Source organism: Papaver somniferum, chromosome 3, assembly GCF_003573695.1.
Source record: "Papaver somniferum cultivar HN1 chromosome 3, ASM357369v1, whole genome shotgun sequence".
Lineage (NCBI taxonomy): Eukaryota > Viridiplantae > Streptophyta > Magnoliopsida > Ranunculales > Papaveraceae > Papaver > Papaver somniferum.
This window is the reverse complement of record NC_039360.1, coordinates 25440138-25453879: the sequence shown is the minus strand read 5'-3', so window position 1 is coordinate 25453879 and position 13742 is coordinate 25440138. Positions and strand designations below refer to the sequence as shown.

At 36.6% G+C, this 13742-nt stretch overlaps 2 protein-coding genes across 2 annotated transcripts; both read left to right on the top strand.

The window, feature by feature from the left end:
• Positions 1-8774: 8774 nt before the first annotated feature.
• On the top strand, positions 8775-9497 carry LOC113355615 (60S ribosomal protein L26-1). Its single transcript, XM_026598519.1, has one exon. It carries the CDS (start codon positions 8864-8866, stop codon positions 9302-9304), a length of 441 nt encoding a protein of 146 aa, XP_026454304.1. The 5' UTR covers positions 8775-8863; the 3' UTR covers positions 9305-9497.
• A 2034-nt stretch (positions 9498-11531) lies between these two features.
• Positions 11532-12939, top strand: LOC113361047. Its single transcript, XM_026604430.1, has 2 exons — positions 11532-12337; positions 12452-12939. Exons 1-2 carry the CDS (start codon positions 12240-12242, stop codon positions 12828-12830), a joined length of 477 nt encoding a protein of 158 aa, XP_026460215.1. The 5' UTR covers positions 11532-12239; the 3' UTR covers positions 12831-12939.
• The last annotated feature ends 803 nt before the right edge of the window (positions 12940-13742 follow it).

The following is a 13742-nucleotide window of genomic DNA, read 5'->3' as shown; positions in this document are numbered from 1 at the left end:
ACCTCAACTTTTTTGGGAAGAAATGATTTGTCTCAGTTTAGTTGCTAGACAAAGAAAAGTAGAAAACGATTGAGCAGTTGGCGAGCAAATTTTATTCATGCCTCTCTAGGTCGGTTCCTATTGGGGTTGACTAAACCCTTCATTTGCCATGCCAGCTGGCCTGGCAAACTGGCCGTGCCACTATGGGAAAAAAGATAAGCGACCGAGTCTCCACCGAACGGTTTAGACTAGACCGACAGGTTTTATGAAGACCTCTAGCGGTAGAGACTCGACCGCTAGCGATGGAAACTCGACCGTTAGCGGTCTTCATAAAACCGGTTTGTCTTGTAATCGTCGCATATTAAATAGTTAAGTAACAGATATTTTCCCCCACGTCTCCCTATAAATTCATCTCATTCAATTCAATTTAATCATACCTCATTTTCTCATTACCTCTATCATCTTACTCCTTTGTACCTTTAATCCTCTGTTTAATTTTCATTTTCAACTCAATGGATTCTTCAGACGAAGAAGTGCGTATTCAAATGGATCGATTTGAAGAACAACAACGAATATTTGTTCAAGCGTTGAAACAAATTGATGATGAGTCCGATGAAGATAAAGAACTATCTAACAATTTACTGCAGCTATATTCATTAGGGCAAATACCTAGAGATCTAGAGTCAAATGAAGTGTTCACAAGAAGATATACGTACCGGGGTAGGGATGAATGGAACGAGAAGCTGATGTACGATTATTTTCTTCCCGACTGTGTGTTCTCTGATGAAAATTTCCAAGGCCGATTCCGCATGCCCCGACATATGGTGCTAAAGATTATTGGTGAGCTTTGTCAGGTAGAACCTCAATTTAATTATCAGTATGATGAACTAAATATTATAGGTCATAACCCTGAACAAAAGGTTACTTCAGGCTTAAGAATTCTAGGATATGGCAGACCTCCATATTCTAATGATGAGTACCTTCGCATTGGCAAAACAACTGCATACAAGTATCTTTCTGTAGCGCCCCCTAAGCTAGCAGCTGACTAATCTAAAAGATTAACTATAAAATGAGGCACTAATGCTCTAAAACATCTATTTAAACACTAATAAAAAAGTTTTAAACAAAGATTAACCCGAATCTAAACCCTCTCTGAAATAAATACAAGAACTCCTCTCAAGTGATACATATTTAATATTGAGTTGATTTACAAATAGAATATAAACACAAAATAAACATAGCGGAAGCTAACCAACTAACGAAACCAGCTCCTCCAAAGCTTTCATCGCCACGTGCACATCTTGATCAGTCTCTGAAACTGAAAGTGGGAATTGAGTGAGCACATTATCCCGAGGGGTGCCCAGTAGAAATAACAACTAACTTTCAAGCAATCACTAGAATGATTTGTAAACCATGCAGGTTTTACTGAAAACCGATAAAACACGGAAAAAATATAAAGTATAAATAAAATAATAAGTTATACTGAAATATAAAGTTCTACCAACCAATCTTGCGGCATAGATTCACAACAGAAATAATAGTTAAGCGACGCAGTCCTTCAGATTAGTAAGGCATGACTCTTGCGGATTTTTCAATGATCATTAAAGCGCCCCGAGGTTTGACGACCCCGTAGTCATATAATATTTGTACCTTACCAGTACCTTATTATACGCGCACTCTACATAACAAGTATTCAAAGAAACAAATGATGGAAACAGTATATCTGACTGAAAGTCAAAATTTTATGGAATGCCATCACATTCCATAAAACAAGACCAACAACCACCTACAACATTCTTTTACTAAAATACTGGAACAAAAATATAATAGCTTTTGAAAGTAATTTAAAAGAAACAGTAAACATCCACGTATGAGACATGCGTTGCCCCCGTACAGAAATAGGGAAAATATAATGGCAAAATTAAAACTAGACCTAAATAATATTTAACCCAACGAGGCCTATCTAGGTTTGCATAAAATAGGTATAACATTTGGGGGACGTACCTCACACCAATCAAAAGGAAACCTTCTCCCTTTCATGCTAACAATAAATAAAGATTGTAACCACTTTCCAGTCAATGGAAAGAATCACATTTTGATAAATAAGTAAATACTCCCAAAACACATATATTAGTTGTTTCTAAAGATCCAAGCCCATCCTAAAAATATAAAAGAAAAATAGTTGTAATACACACAAATAATACATGCATACACATATCATATAGTGACAAAGACATGCATGCATTTTATAAAAGATAGATTTGTAAAACAATAATGAGTACAAGAGAGTTCATTATCGATTCCCACCTCTTTTGATGACAAGTCTCGCCTACCTTGAGATTCATAATCCACTGGTTCATTTCTTTAGATCGTTCGTTGTTAATACAGATTAACTGTTAATCACACAATCACTCTAAAGGTTATCCAAAAGGTTCACACAAGGCTCATATCATAATCTCATACAAATCTCTAGTTAATTAATAATTATAAACTAAGTGAACTATCTAACGGTTCTAAGCCCATTTATGATTTTACACCTTTTCATTATCTAGTTTTAGCACATCTAAGGTTTACTAATTCAATTAGATTGGTTTTATAGTCTGTTAGATAAGTCTTAACAATGTCTACAACTTTGAAGAAGAAACCAAAGGTCAACTCAGACCATAAGTGGTCCAATTCATTGATATAGGAAAAACTGAATCTAAACTCAAGTCCACTAGACAAGCCCACTAAACTAAGGTCCAGTCCAACTGAGTCAACTAACAGTCACTAACAATCCACATGTGGTCAAAAAGGTCTAATAACAGTCAACGTCTAAAGTCCAGTGTCAAGGTCAAGTCAAACTAGTAAAACTAGTCAAGTCTGGTCAATAGTGAACTGGTCAAGGTCCACTGAGTTAAATAGGAATTCAGTGAGACAACTCAGTCAACAAGACTGATTCAAAATATACAAATCAAGGCCCTTGCACATGCTAGACTTTTATTGCACACTCATGAAGCAACACAACTCATGTCAAGACTAACATGATGCATTTCTAACTCTAATTGCAAACCTACAACTTAATCAATTTACAATATTCAATTCACATTCTTGAATCTCAATTCCATTACTACTTCATCAACAATTCTTACACAACTTACAACTTCACTTTAATTACATTTCACCACAGTACCATAACTCAGTCATCTTCATATCTCAAATTCATTGCCACTGTCTTCAATCACCTCAGTTCAACAACATCACAATCATTTCAGAAGCTACAACCTTAACATCATCTCAATCTTGCACAATCACTCCAACTTGCATATCATCTCCAACAACAGTTGAACAACAACAACAATATAACTCATTATTATGTCTCCATATCAGCAACACCATAATATTCTGCTATTGTCAATCAATTTCATACCATGGCCATGCACTCTTCATTCTTGTAAAGTTCAGTTGAAACTTAATACAGTTCCATCATCTCACAAACAACTCCAGTTTCCATTCCAACCTGCATAATTCACTCCCCGTGCAAAATCCTAAACATTCATCTATAACCCCAACTCCTGTAACTTAACTTCCAACTATAACTTCTTAATTTCACATACAAACCAAACAGTTTTCATCTTCTTCATAACCAGATCAATGTCAATCCCTTTATAGTTCAGTTCCACCATCTCCCCACCACAGGTCATTGTTACTTCATACCACAGTTACAACTCCAACACCCTGCAACAACCATTACAGCTCCATTCATCCTATAGAGTCACCACCACCAATTACATTCCTCTAGAGACCTTCCCTGTGATAGATAATCTGATCTACAACTTAACTAACAAACATCATCATCATCTGAGATGCAAACTCAGGATTTCTAACACCACCACCAATATACACCAGTCATACACCATATCACTACCAGAGTCTCATCTTCATTTATATTCTTCTCAACTCAGTAGTCTTGTAATTCAAATTCATTAACTAACAACTTCACATGCCATCTGTAATTATAATACCGTCAACTCAACAAGCACAACCCATCCATTTGCAACTTCCAACACGACTAGCAGCACCAGTTCAGTAGAAACAATCTTCTTGTCACAAAACTATAATTCTACACCATTAACAACAATCCCAATTCACTAATTCATCTTCCTCTCAATACTATTCTGTTAATTCCCAATACAAACTCAAACCCCAAATTCCATTTCTTCTTTGCAGAACCTTAAAATCAACACCCAACTTCAATTACCTCTAAACAATTCATCTTCTTCATCTGCTGATTCAGATTCAAACACCCTAATTCACAAGAACCCTAACTTCTGGTTGATTTAGGGAAGAACAAAAACCCTAATTTTCTATGAAATCAAAACTAAACTTCATAAATTCATCCACACTTCAATTAACACTAACCCACTCTATAATCGATCAAAACAAACAATTTCATAAAGAAATTTCAATCAAAAACGAAACCCTAAGTCTGCTTACCAGAATTCTGCTTTTCCAGAACTCAATCAACAACAACAGCATCACCTTCTTCCTCAGATCAACATGTTACTAAGCTTATTAAGAATCTCTCATACTAAAATGATTTAAAAACAATGCAGGTTTTAACTGAAAACCGTTAAAACGCGGAATACAAATAAAACATACTAGAATAATAATAATTATACTAAAATATAAAGTTTTACCAACCCATAAACCGGCACACATTCACAACATAAATAATAGTTTAGCGACGTCTTCCTTCGGAGTAGCAAGGCATGACTGTTGCAGATTCTTCAATAATCATTAAAGCACCCTGAGGTTTCCATCCTCAAGTCATAAACGATAAGTACCTTACCAGTACCTTATTCTACGCGCACTCTACATATCAAGTATCTAAAGAGATCTAATGGTAACAACATTATATCCGTTCGAAGTGCTTACACAGTGGAGAGCCCACAATCCGCCCACGCGTAAATCCAACAATCATATATAATATGCTCAACATCATTCTCTCTAAACACCAAAACATAACATAATAGCTTTTGAAAGTAATTTAAAAGAACAATAAACATTCATGTATGAGACATGCGATGCCCGTACATAAATAGGGAAAATATAATGGCCAAATTAAAACCAGACCTATATAATATTCAAGCCAATGAGGTCTATCTAGGTTGCATAAAATAGATATAACATTTGGGCCATACATCTCACACCAATCAAAAGGAAACCTTCTCCCTTTCATGCTAGCATTAAATTAAGATTGTAACCACTTTCCAGTCAATGGAAAGAATCACCTTTTGAAAATAAGTAATTACTCCCAAAACACAGGTATCAGTTGTGCGCGTGGCGATATAAGATTCGAGGAGTTGGTTTCGTTAGTATGTTAGCTTCCGCTATGTTTATTTTTGTGTTTATATCCTATTCGTAAACCAACTCATTATTAAATATGTATCACTTGAGTTCTTGTATTTATTTCAGAGAGGGTTTAAATTCGGGTTAATCTTTGTTTAGAATATTTTTCTTAGTGTTTTAAATAGATGTTTTAGATCATTAGTGCCTCATTTTATAGATAATCTCTTAGATTAGTCAGCTGCTAGCTTAGGGGGCGCTACACTTTCGTTGTTTTTCGAAATAATGATTTATCATTTTGGTCCAACTTATTTACGAAAACTAACTGAGTCGGATGTTAGAGAAATATTAAAGCAAAATTAGAAAAGGGGTTTTCCCGAAATGCTGGGTAGTCTTGACTGCATGCATTGGGTATGGACCGGATGCCATACCTATTGGGACGGTCAATATAAGGGTCACTACGCAAAACCAACGGTTATCCTTGAGGCTGATGCTTCTTATGATTGTTGGAAATGACACGTTTTTTTTGGTCTCCCGGGATCTCAAAACGATCTAAATGTTTTACATAAATCGCCTTTGTTTGAAGATTTTAAGTATGGAATTTCTCTTCAGGTAAATTTCACTATCAGTGGGAATCACTACACTCATATTTATTATCCTGCTGATGGAATTTATCCAAAATGGTCAACTTTAGTTCAATGTTACCGTCAGCCACCTGCCGGTGAAATGGGTCGTTCATACTCATATTTCAATAGTAGACGAATGAAACTGAGAAAGGATGTGGAACGGGATTTTGGAATTCTGAAGTGGAAGTTCGCAATCATTTGTGGGCCTTATCGTGGTCTAAGTGCTCGTGAAATGTATAAGACTATACTGACTTGCATCATTATGCATAACATGGTAATCCAGGAAACTCGTCGTAATAAGAATTGGACTAACCATCAAGATGAAGACTTAAGGCCTGAGATTATACCAGCAAGAGGATTACCCGCAAGGAACTATGCGCAAATGACTAGTCATATTGAGAACAGAACTCTGTATAACAGGTTAAGGGAAGATCTCAGAGCGAATATGTGGACTGAGTTTGGAAAAGATGGAGTAACAATTGAGTAGTGTTGTTTCATAGTTTTCTTTAATTTTCATTTGTTGTTTCATAGTTTTGTTTAATTGTTTAAGTTTCATTTGTGAGCTTTAAAGTTTTGTTTTGAAGCTGTTTAAGTTTAATTTTTTTAACGGTCATTAAAAGTAGCGGTCTAGACTCAAACGTCAACATTCCTTATAAATATACCTTCATTTCATCCATTTCAAAATCACACCTTCACTTAAAAACTTCCACTTCATCGACTTCAAAATCACACCTTCACTTCTTCGTAAAAATTTCTCTACTTTATGGGTAATTTATGGATGATCCTAGATTAACTGAAGATGGAGATTTATCTTTTTGTAGAAATTATGTAATATACTACCCGAAGAGAGGTGAAGAACTACGGATGAACGGTTTACCTAGTATGAGTTATTTGGGTAAAATTCATGATGACTTCTGCACAGAGACATGTAATCCTCATAACCGGGATCGTGCTGTTTTGTTTTGCTGATTAATGACTATCTAAAAAGATCTTGTGGAATTTATAGCTATGAAAAAGATTGTCACTCGATATCGTCTTAGAGGTGACACCAATGCCGAATTGGGAATACGAACTCGAGATGAGTGGCGAAGATGGAAATGAATTTTTTTTGAATACGAAGCGCATTACCAAATTCTTAAGGAGTTTCTAATAACTCGTATAGGATGTTAGGCTTAAGTTTAGTTTTCATGGATGTTGTCAAAGTTTAAGTTTTAATGTAATGAAAAAACTAGAACAATGCAAGACTAGTCTTAAGTTTAGTTCTAGTTTTAAGTTTAGTTTTCATGGATGTTATCAAGTTTAAGTTTTAATGTAATGAAAAACTAGAACAATATCATTCACCATAACCAAACTACTACATCTTCATTAAATTTAAAACTGATACATTAATTAATTAAGTGGCACTACTTCATCGTGGTCTTCATTATCCTCTTCTTCAGCTTGAATTCCAAATTGTTTTTCATGTTTTTTTTTTTTTGTATTTTCTTCCAACTCCTCTACTAACTTGTGCATCCCCATCTCTCATACCATTAATTGTCTGGTATTTATTATTGAGGTGTTTGCATTTAGAATCTTATTCCTGTCATAGTCTGAAACAAATTTCTCTTGAGTTTGTCGATGTTTTTCATCTCCCTAGTCAAGAATTGTCGGTCTACAACTCTTTGTTTTTCGACGGTCTTCTGATGCTCTATCAAAGTATCCAAAACACCTTCACTTGCTTCTCCTTCTTAGGCAACTTTTCTCGTGCTCTTGCATGATTTCTTCCTAATAATTTTCTCTTGATCGCAACATTGATTTTCAAGTTGGAATTGTTGTTTGTTGTGGTTTTTGGTGAAGAAAAAAGGATTATCCGAAGGGGGATGAGATATTTGAGATGGTTGTGAAGCTGGCGTTGAAGGTGAAGAAGTGTATGGTGAACTTGCAGGCATATTCTGCATGTTTGCTAGCACTTCTGGATTATATTTAGGCAACACTTTCAAAATATGATAACAACTTTCATAAGCAAAAATTTTCCCATGTTTATGATGCCAATCAGTTCGACATTAATATCGACAAGACCGCTCGATCGAGCACGAGTAGCTTGCATTAGAGCAGCGACATACAAGGAAACTTGGGCGTTGATTATAACGAAGCGACCGGACAATCCATTTGCATTGCAATCGTTGATGTTTGTAGTTTCTTCACGAAATTTAGCAAATATGTTATCCCACAATTTGGTAGATTGTTGTCGGGCACCATGCTTACTATCTTGTTTAAAGAACACATAGTTTCTGCAAATGCTTTCATCTTCGGCTACGGTAAATTTTGCACCCCTAATCTTCTTATTTTTATTAGATTTAAACATATTGAAGAAATTATACAACACGAGTGAATGAAAGAGTTGGATGATGAAATTTGTTTTAGATTAACAAATGCGAAGAACATAGAAGGGAAGTATGAGTTAAAGTAGAAGAGGAATTTTGTATTTATAGGGGAAGATCTATGGCCGTTGGATCAGATTCTACGTAGCGATGTAGTTTAGACCGGTCGGTCTTACGAAAGCCGCTGACCGTGTAGAAAACACCGAACGGTTTAGTCTTGACCCAACGGTCGAGACTCGACCACTCCGTAGAAACTTGACCTGGCCTGCCACTTAGCCAGGCCAGTTTGCCAGCTCCATAGTGGGGGCAAAATGGTAAACTCTCAAGTTCGCCACACCCATAGGAACCGGCCTCAAACACCCCTTGGAGACTCATGGTCCCGCCATCTCGTCAAATACCAATCCAGCGGCTAAAAAGACTCAATCACGAAACCTAATAATTAAGGGGAAGGATATAACCCGTATCAAGACTATAAATTTCGAAACCCTAAACCTTCATCTCTTCCGCTTCCCTTCTTTTTGTTCTCTGAAGAGAGATTTCGAGGTAGGAGAATTTCACAGAACCCCCATCATGAAGTTCAATCCTAGAGTTTCATCATCAAGGAGGAAGAACCGCAAGGCTCATTTCACAGCACCATCAAGTGTTCGTAGAGTTCTTATGAGCTCCCCCCTTTCATCTGAACTCCGCAGCAAATACAATGTTAGATCTGTTCCAGTTCGCAAAGACGATGAAGTTCAGGTTGTAAGAGGAACTTTCAAGGGTCGTGAAGGAAAAGTTATTCAGGTTTATCGTAAGAAATGGGTTATTCATGTGGAGAGAATTACAAGAGAGAAAGTGAATGGATCTACTGTTAATGTTGGTGTTAATCCATCAAAGTGTGTTATTACTAAGCTCAGACTTGACAAGGATAGGAAATCGCTCTTGGATCGTAAAGCTAAAGGTAGAGCTGCTGCTGATAAAGATAAGGGTACCAAGTTTACTACTGATGATGTTATGCAGAACGTTGATTGATTGATTTGCTGGTTGGTTGGTTAATCAAGTTGAGTTTTTAGATTTTATCTTTGCCCCTTTTGTTTCTTCTTACTTAATCAGGAGGGAAGGATTTTTACTTTTGCAGTATTGGATGTTATTTTAGTGATTTTGAATTACTGAGTAATGGGCAATTTTATGATTCTGAAAATTTCCAGTGATTTTTTAAGCTTTGATATATTGAATATGTTAGTTTTGAAGATTGATTTTGGTTTCATGGTTTGAATTATAGATTAGTAGAAAAGTGACAGTGCTTGTTTATATGTGAAAGGTCTCCGTGTGAATCATTTTCGGAAAATCCAATTCTCTTGTGCCCAGGAAGTCCACCTTTATGGGTTTTGATATACTTTTAATGCTTAGGTGCAGGAGCTTAGTTCTTACTGCCCATCTAAATGTTTGATTGATTAGTAGAGGATTTCATGGTTTGCACTAGATTAGTGGAGAAATGCAATAATTCTGTATGACAATGGTTAATAGGGTGTAAATCATTTTTGGAAAATTGTCTTAGAAGCCTAGTTGTCAAGTTCTTGTGGGTTGTGAATGTCAGTCTTTATGGGTTATGATATACTGTGAATGTTTAGTGGATAGTTTATCGTTTATGAGGATCTGAATTTTACTAAATTTAGTAGTCTTTGTAGCAGAACATGATTTTGTAAAAACAGCAATGAATCAGCTCCTTCCTTCCGCTGTTTAGGTTTAATTGGTCGATCCTATCACCAAAATAGTGTAGTAAAGCGTATGTCGCATTGGTGGAACTATACTGATCAAATCTACAAACATTATAGGTCGTTTTTACTAGTTTATTAGCGCCAGTTTCGACTCCCAAGTTGATTCTGTGACAATGATAAGTTTTGTGCTCCTAAAGTCCCAACATAGATTTATAACTATAGTTTCTCTAGGTGACAGGTGCCTGAAAATTTTATTCAGGAAACTATTAGCCCTCCTCGATTTACCTTAATCTGTATTTGTGGATTCCGGTTAATGGGTAATCATTTGGTTATTAAAATGTGTGATTTTTGAAGTTTTGATATGTTGCTAATGTTGGTTTGAAGGGCTTCTATAGTTTTTGATTTTCACTTGCATTGATTAGTATAGGATTTCATGGTTTCAACTTAAGATTATGAGAGAATTGATACTGTTTTGGTGTAATGATAGTTGATAAATGCCAAAGGTTAGGGGTGTGAATCATTTCCAGAAAATCTTCTTGTATTGGAATATGAATCTTTACGGGTTCTGATATACTTTGAATGCTTAGCTGCAGGAGCTTAGTTCTTGGGGTGGATTTCGGTTTGGATTGAACATTCTTGAATTGTTTTAGCTGTTAAATTTTTTTACCTGACAATGTTGAAGTGGTATGAAAGATTAGTTGTGACTCTGAATTTAGGAGTAGTCTTTGTATTGGGCACATGAATTTGCAGAAAACGGTGACATAGCAGCTCTTTCCTTTTGCTGTTTAGGTTTAAGAGGTTTACTTTGACGTCCCTTTCACCAATGTAGTGTAAAACAGTGTATATTGCATTGGTGAAACTGTACTGATTAGTTCTACAAACATAAATAACTAGTATTCACTATATTTTCGTAGTTCTCGTTTTGACCCCCCAAGTTGATTTTGTCACAAACAGATAAGTTCGCTTGCTCCTAAATAAAGATTTGCACCTTTCATAGAGGAATTTAAGGGAATTTGACTTAAAAAGTTTCACGTTGCCAAGTGCAATGTTTTTATTCATGAAACTGTTTGCCCTTTTGATAATCTGAATTACCGTGTTTTCATTTGTTGTATTATGGATGTTAGTGTTTTGTGTGGAAATGGAATTTTGCTGTCTGTCCCTGGAAATGTCTATGACAATTAGTGGCTAGTTTATTATCTGTTGCAGTTACAGTTACAATTTTCTCCTACTTGAGAATTGAGAGATAGAGTAAGCCCGTTGCAGTAGTTAATGCAGTATGAAAATGAGTGTCTAATGTTCTCGCTTTCCTATATTTTTTGGTCATCTAGTACTTGTTGCATTTCATGGATACAAGGTTGTATTCTTGCTAATGCAGTCATAGAAGCTCTACATGTTGTCTTCTTGTTCTTCATTGTTGTTTCTTGCTAATGCAGTCATGAAAGATTTTCTTTCATGGCATTATGAAGCCTTAACAACTTGCATACGGTTATTGTTGAGTGCACTTAACCTGCACTGGATTCCTTTTTGTCTAGTTAAAGTACCCATCAAACCTTGAGAACTTGGTGAGGAGTATGGTTAAGTCGCGGCAGTTCCTTTCGTCTAGTTACTGTATTACTTGGTGAAGAGTGTCCTTAAACTTGCTCCAATTCCTTTTGTCTAGGCAGTAGGTACTCTACCCGTCAACCCTTCCTGTCGTGTTGTCCATTTATTCGGCTACTCTAAATGTTTCATTTAGCATCTGTTTTTCCCTTCGGCTATAGCTTTCATATTACAGCAGCAGGAAAACTTCCTCTTCCATTCTCGCCGTGTATGCCATTTTATCCCCAGAATTGCTAGTCTTATGTAGACTGCAGTGCAACGTGCAGGCATAGTGGCCTGTGGGATATGGGGGAAACGTGTAAATGATGTACACCCACGTGCCTAATGCGAGGGCTATGAGACGGCAAGCAATACTGGTCCCATGAGTATTTGTCAAACAGTTGCCAACCGTTCAATTCCCAGTCTTCAGCAGGCGTGTTATGACCAACAACAACAACAAGGCAATAACAAAATAATAATAGCATAACTCCATTGCACTTTCTCTTCTTGGAAATTTTGCGCTCTTTCTTCTTCTGCTTCTTCTTCTTTTCTCTAATTAGTAACTCCACACGCCATCTAGCTCTATTTAACCAGGAAAAGATCTTCCACCACAATTTTACCTACAAAAAAAAGATCAATCAAAAGCAGAATATCCAAACAAGAAGGTGTACATGGCCGTCTCAGCGATAAATTGCAGCTTCAATGTTTCCTCTTCTCCTCCGTCCCAATCCTCATCTAAAACCACCACCACCACCAATCTTGTTCCATGGTAAAATGATCATAACTTTCCATAGAAATATGTCGCAAGTCTTTTCATTTCATTTTTAGCTTTATGCCTGTGTTTTCTTTTGATTCATGTGAATTTTCTTGTATCAATCTGCAGGCAAAGGAAGGAAACAGGTTCATGGAGCCGTCAGTGTATGGTTGGGATGATGGCATGCGCGATTATCAATGGATCCGACATTATGATGCCTTCTATTAGTAATGGTGCAGATAGTTACACAGGTGGTGCTGGTGATCACCATCAGACGGCGAAGTTGTTAGTCCAATCTGAACAACAGAGGGAAGTTACGGCAACAAAATGGAGTGATAAGATTAGAGCATGCCCACCATGGCATATCAATTCCATCGAAACTATCGTTCCTGAAAATCTCCCTAGACCTTCAGCTCATCGGAAATCCGAGTCTGTTAGCCGTGGAACTACTACAAGCTTCACTTTTAGAAGAGTTATCAGAACAGTGAATGACTGCTTTTCCATGTGAATAATACACACAAGTTGTACATAATAGTAGGCAGTACTTAGTTCTTGTAATTTGTAAATGTCAAAAATTTGTGTTGCACAATAATAATATCATTTTTATTAATCTTCTACCAATTTTTACTATTTATCAGTTTTATCTTATCCACAAAATTTGGAGTACAACTCTATTGATTTGGGATCTTCTGATTGTACTACAATATGACAAATGCACAACCAAACCTTAGATTCCTCCTCAAAATGTACTACACATATGAAGTACATAACCAAACAAAGATGAAATTTCATGTCATAGTCAGTAGTACCACTAGTGTTAGTAGTAGGGTCACATATATTTTAAGTTTTATCCCAAAGTCTCACTCGATAATCTTTGTTTGATACTTCTTAGTTTGGGTTTTGTGACTTACCAAGTGACCGATGGCTTTTACGCATACTCGTCGTCTAAACGAAAATGTTATACTACACATCGAGAGAATTATAGCGACTGGTTTGTCACCCGTGCTATGCACGGGTATGTTTCTTGCTTATGGATCCATGTTGGCTAATACAAACCAAGCTAATGTCTGAGTTGGTGCGCATATTTCCACTCTTTTTGACCAGGCTGTAAAGCAGTCTTCCATTTCAGTTGTGTCTAAGGGTGCACAGGAACCGAGCCGGACCGACGAACCGTCCCGGAACCGGTGGAACCGTACCTGATTTTGTACAGAACCGAGAAACGGGGTACAGGTACCGGTCCAAAAAATAGGAACCGGGACTAGGGAGGTACGGGTACATGGTCCTGACCTAGTCCCGTGCCGAACCGTACCGTATGTACTGAGTAATAGTAGCCGTTAGATTTACGAGATGATAAATCAGTAATAGCCGTTAGATTAAAGCTTGGTATATAAGCGAACATTATAGGGCTAGGGTTTCTCTT

Bases quoted from the DNA above. Each gene is read 5' to 3' on its own strand.
- LOC113355615 (XM_026598519.1), top strand. From the start codon at position 8,864: ATGAAGTTCAATCCTAGAGTTTCATCATCAAGGAGGAAGAACCGCAAG.
- LOC113361047 (XM_026604430.1), top strand. From the start codon at position 12,240: ATGGCCGTCTCAGCGATAAATTGCAGCTTCAATGTTTCCTCTTCTCCT. The intron at 12,338-12,451 runs GTAAAATGATCA...ATCAATCTGCAG, and splicing joins ACCACCAATCTTGTTCCATG to GCAAAGGAAGGAAACAGGTT.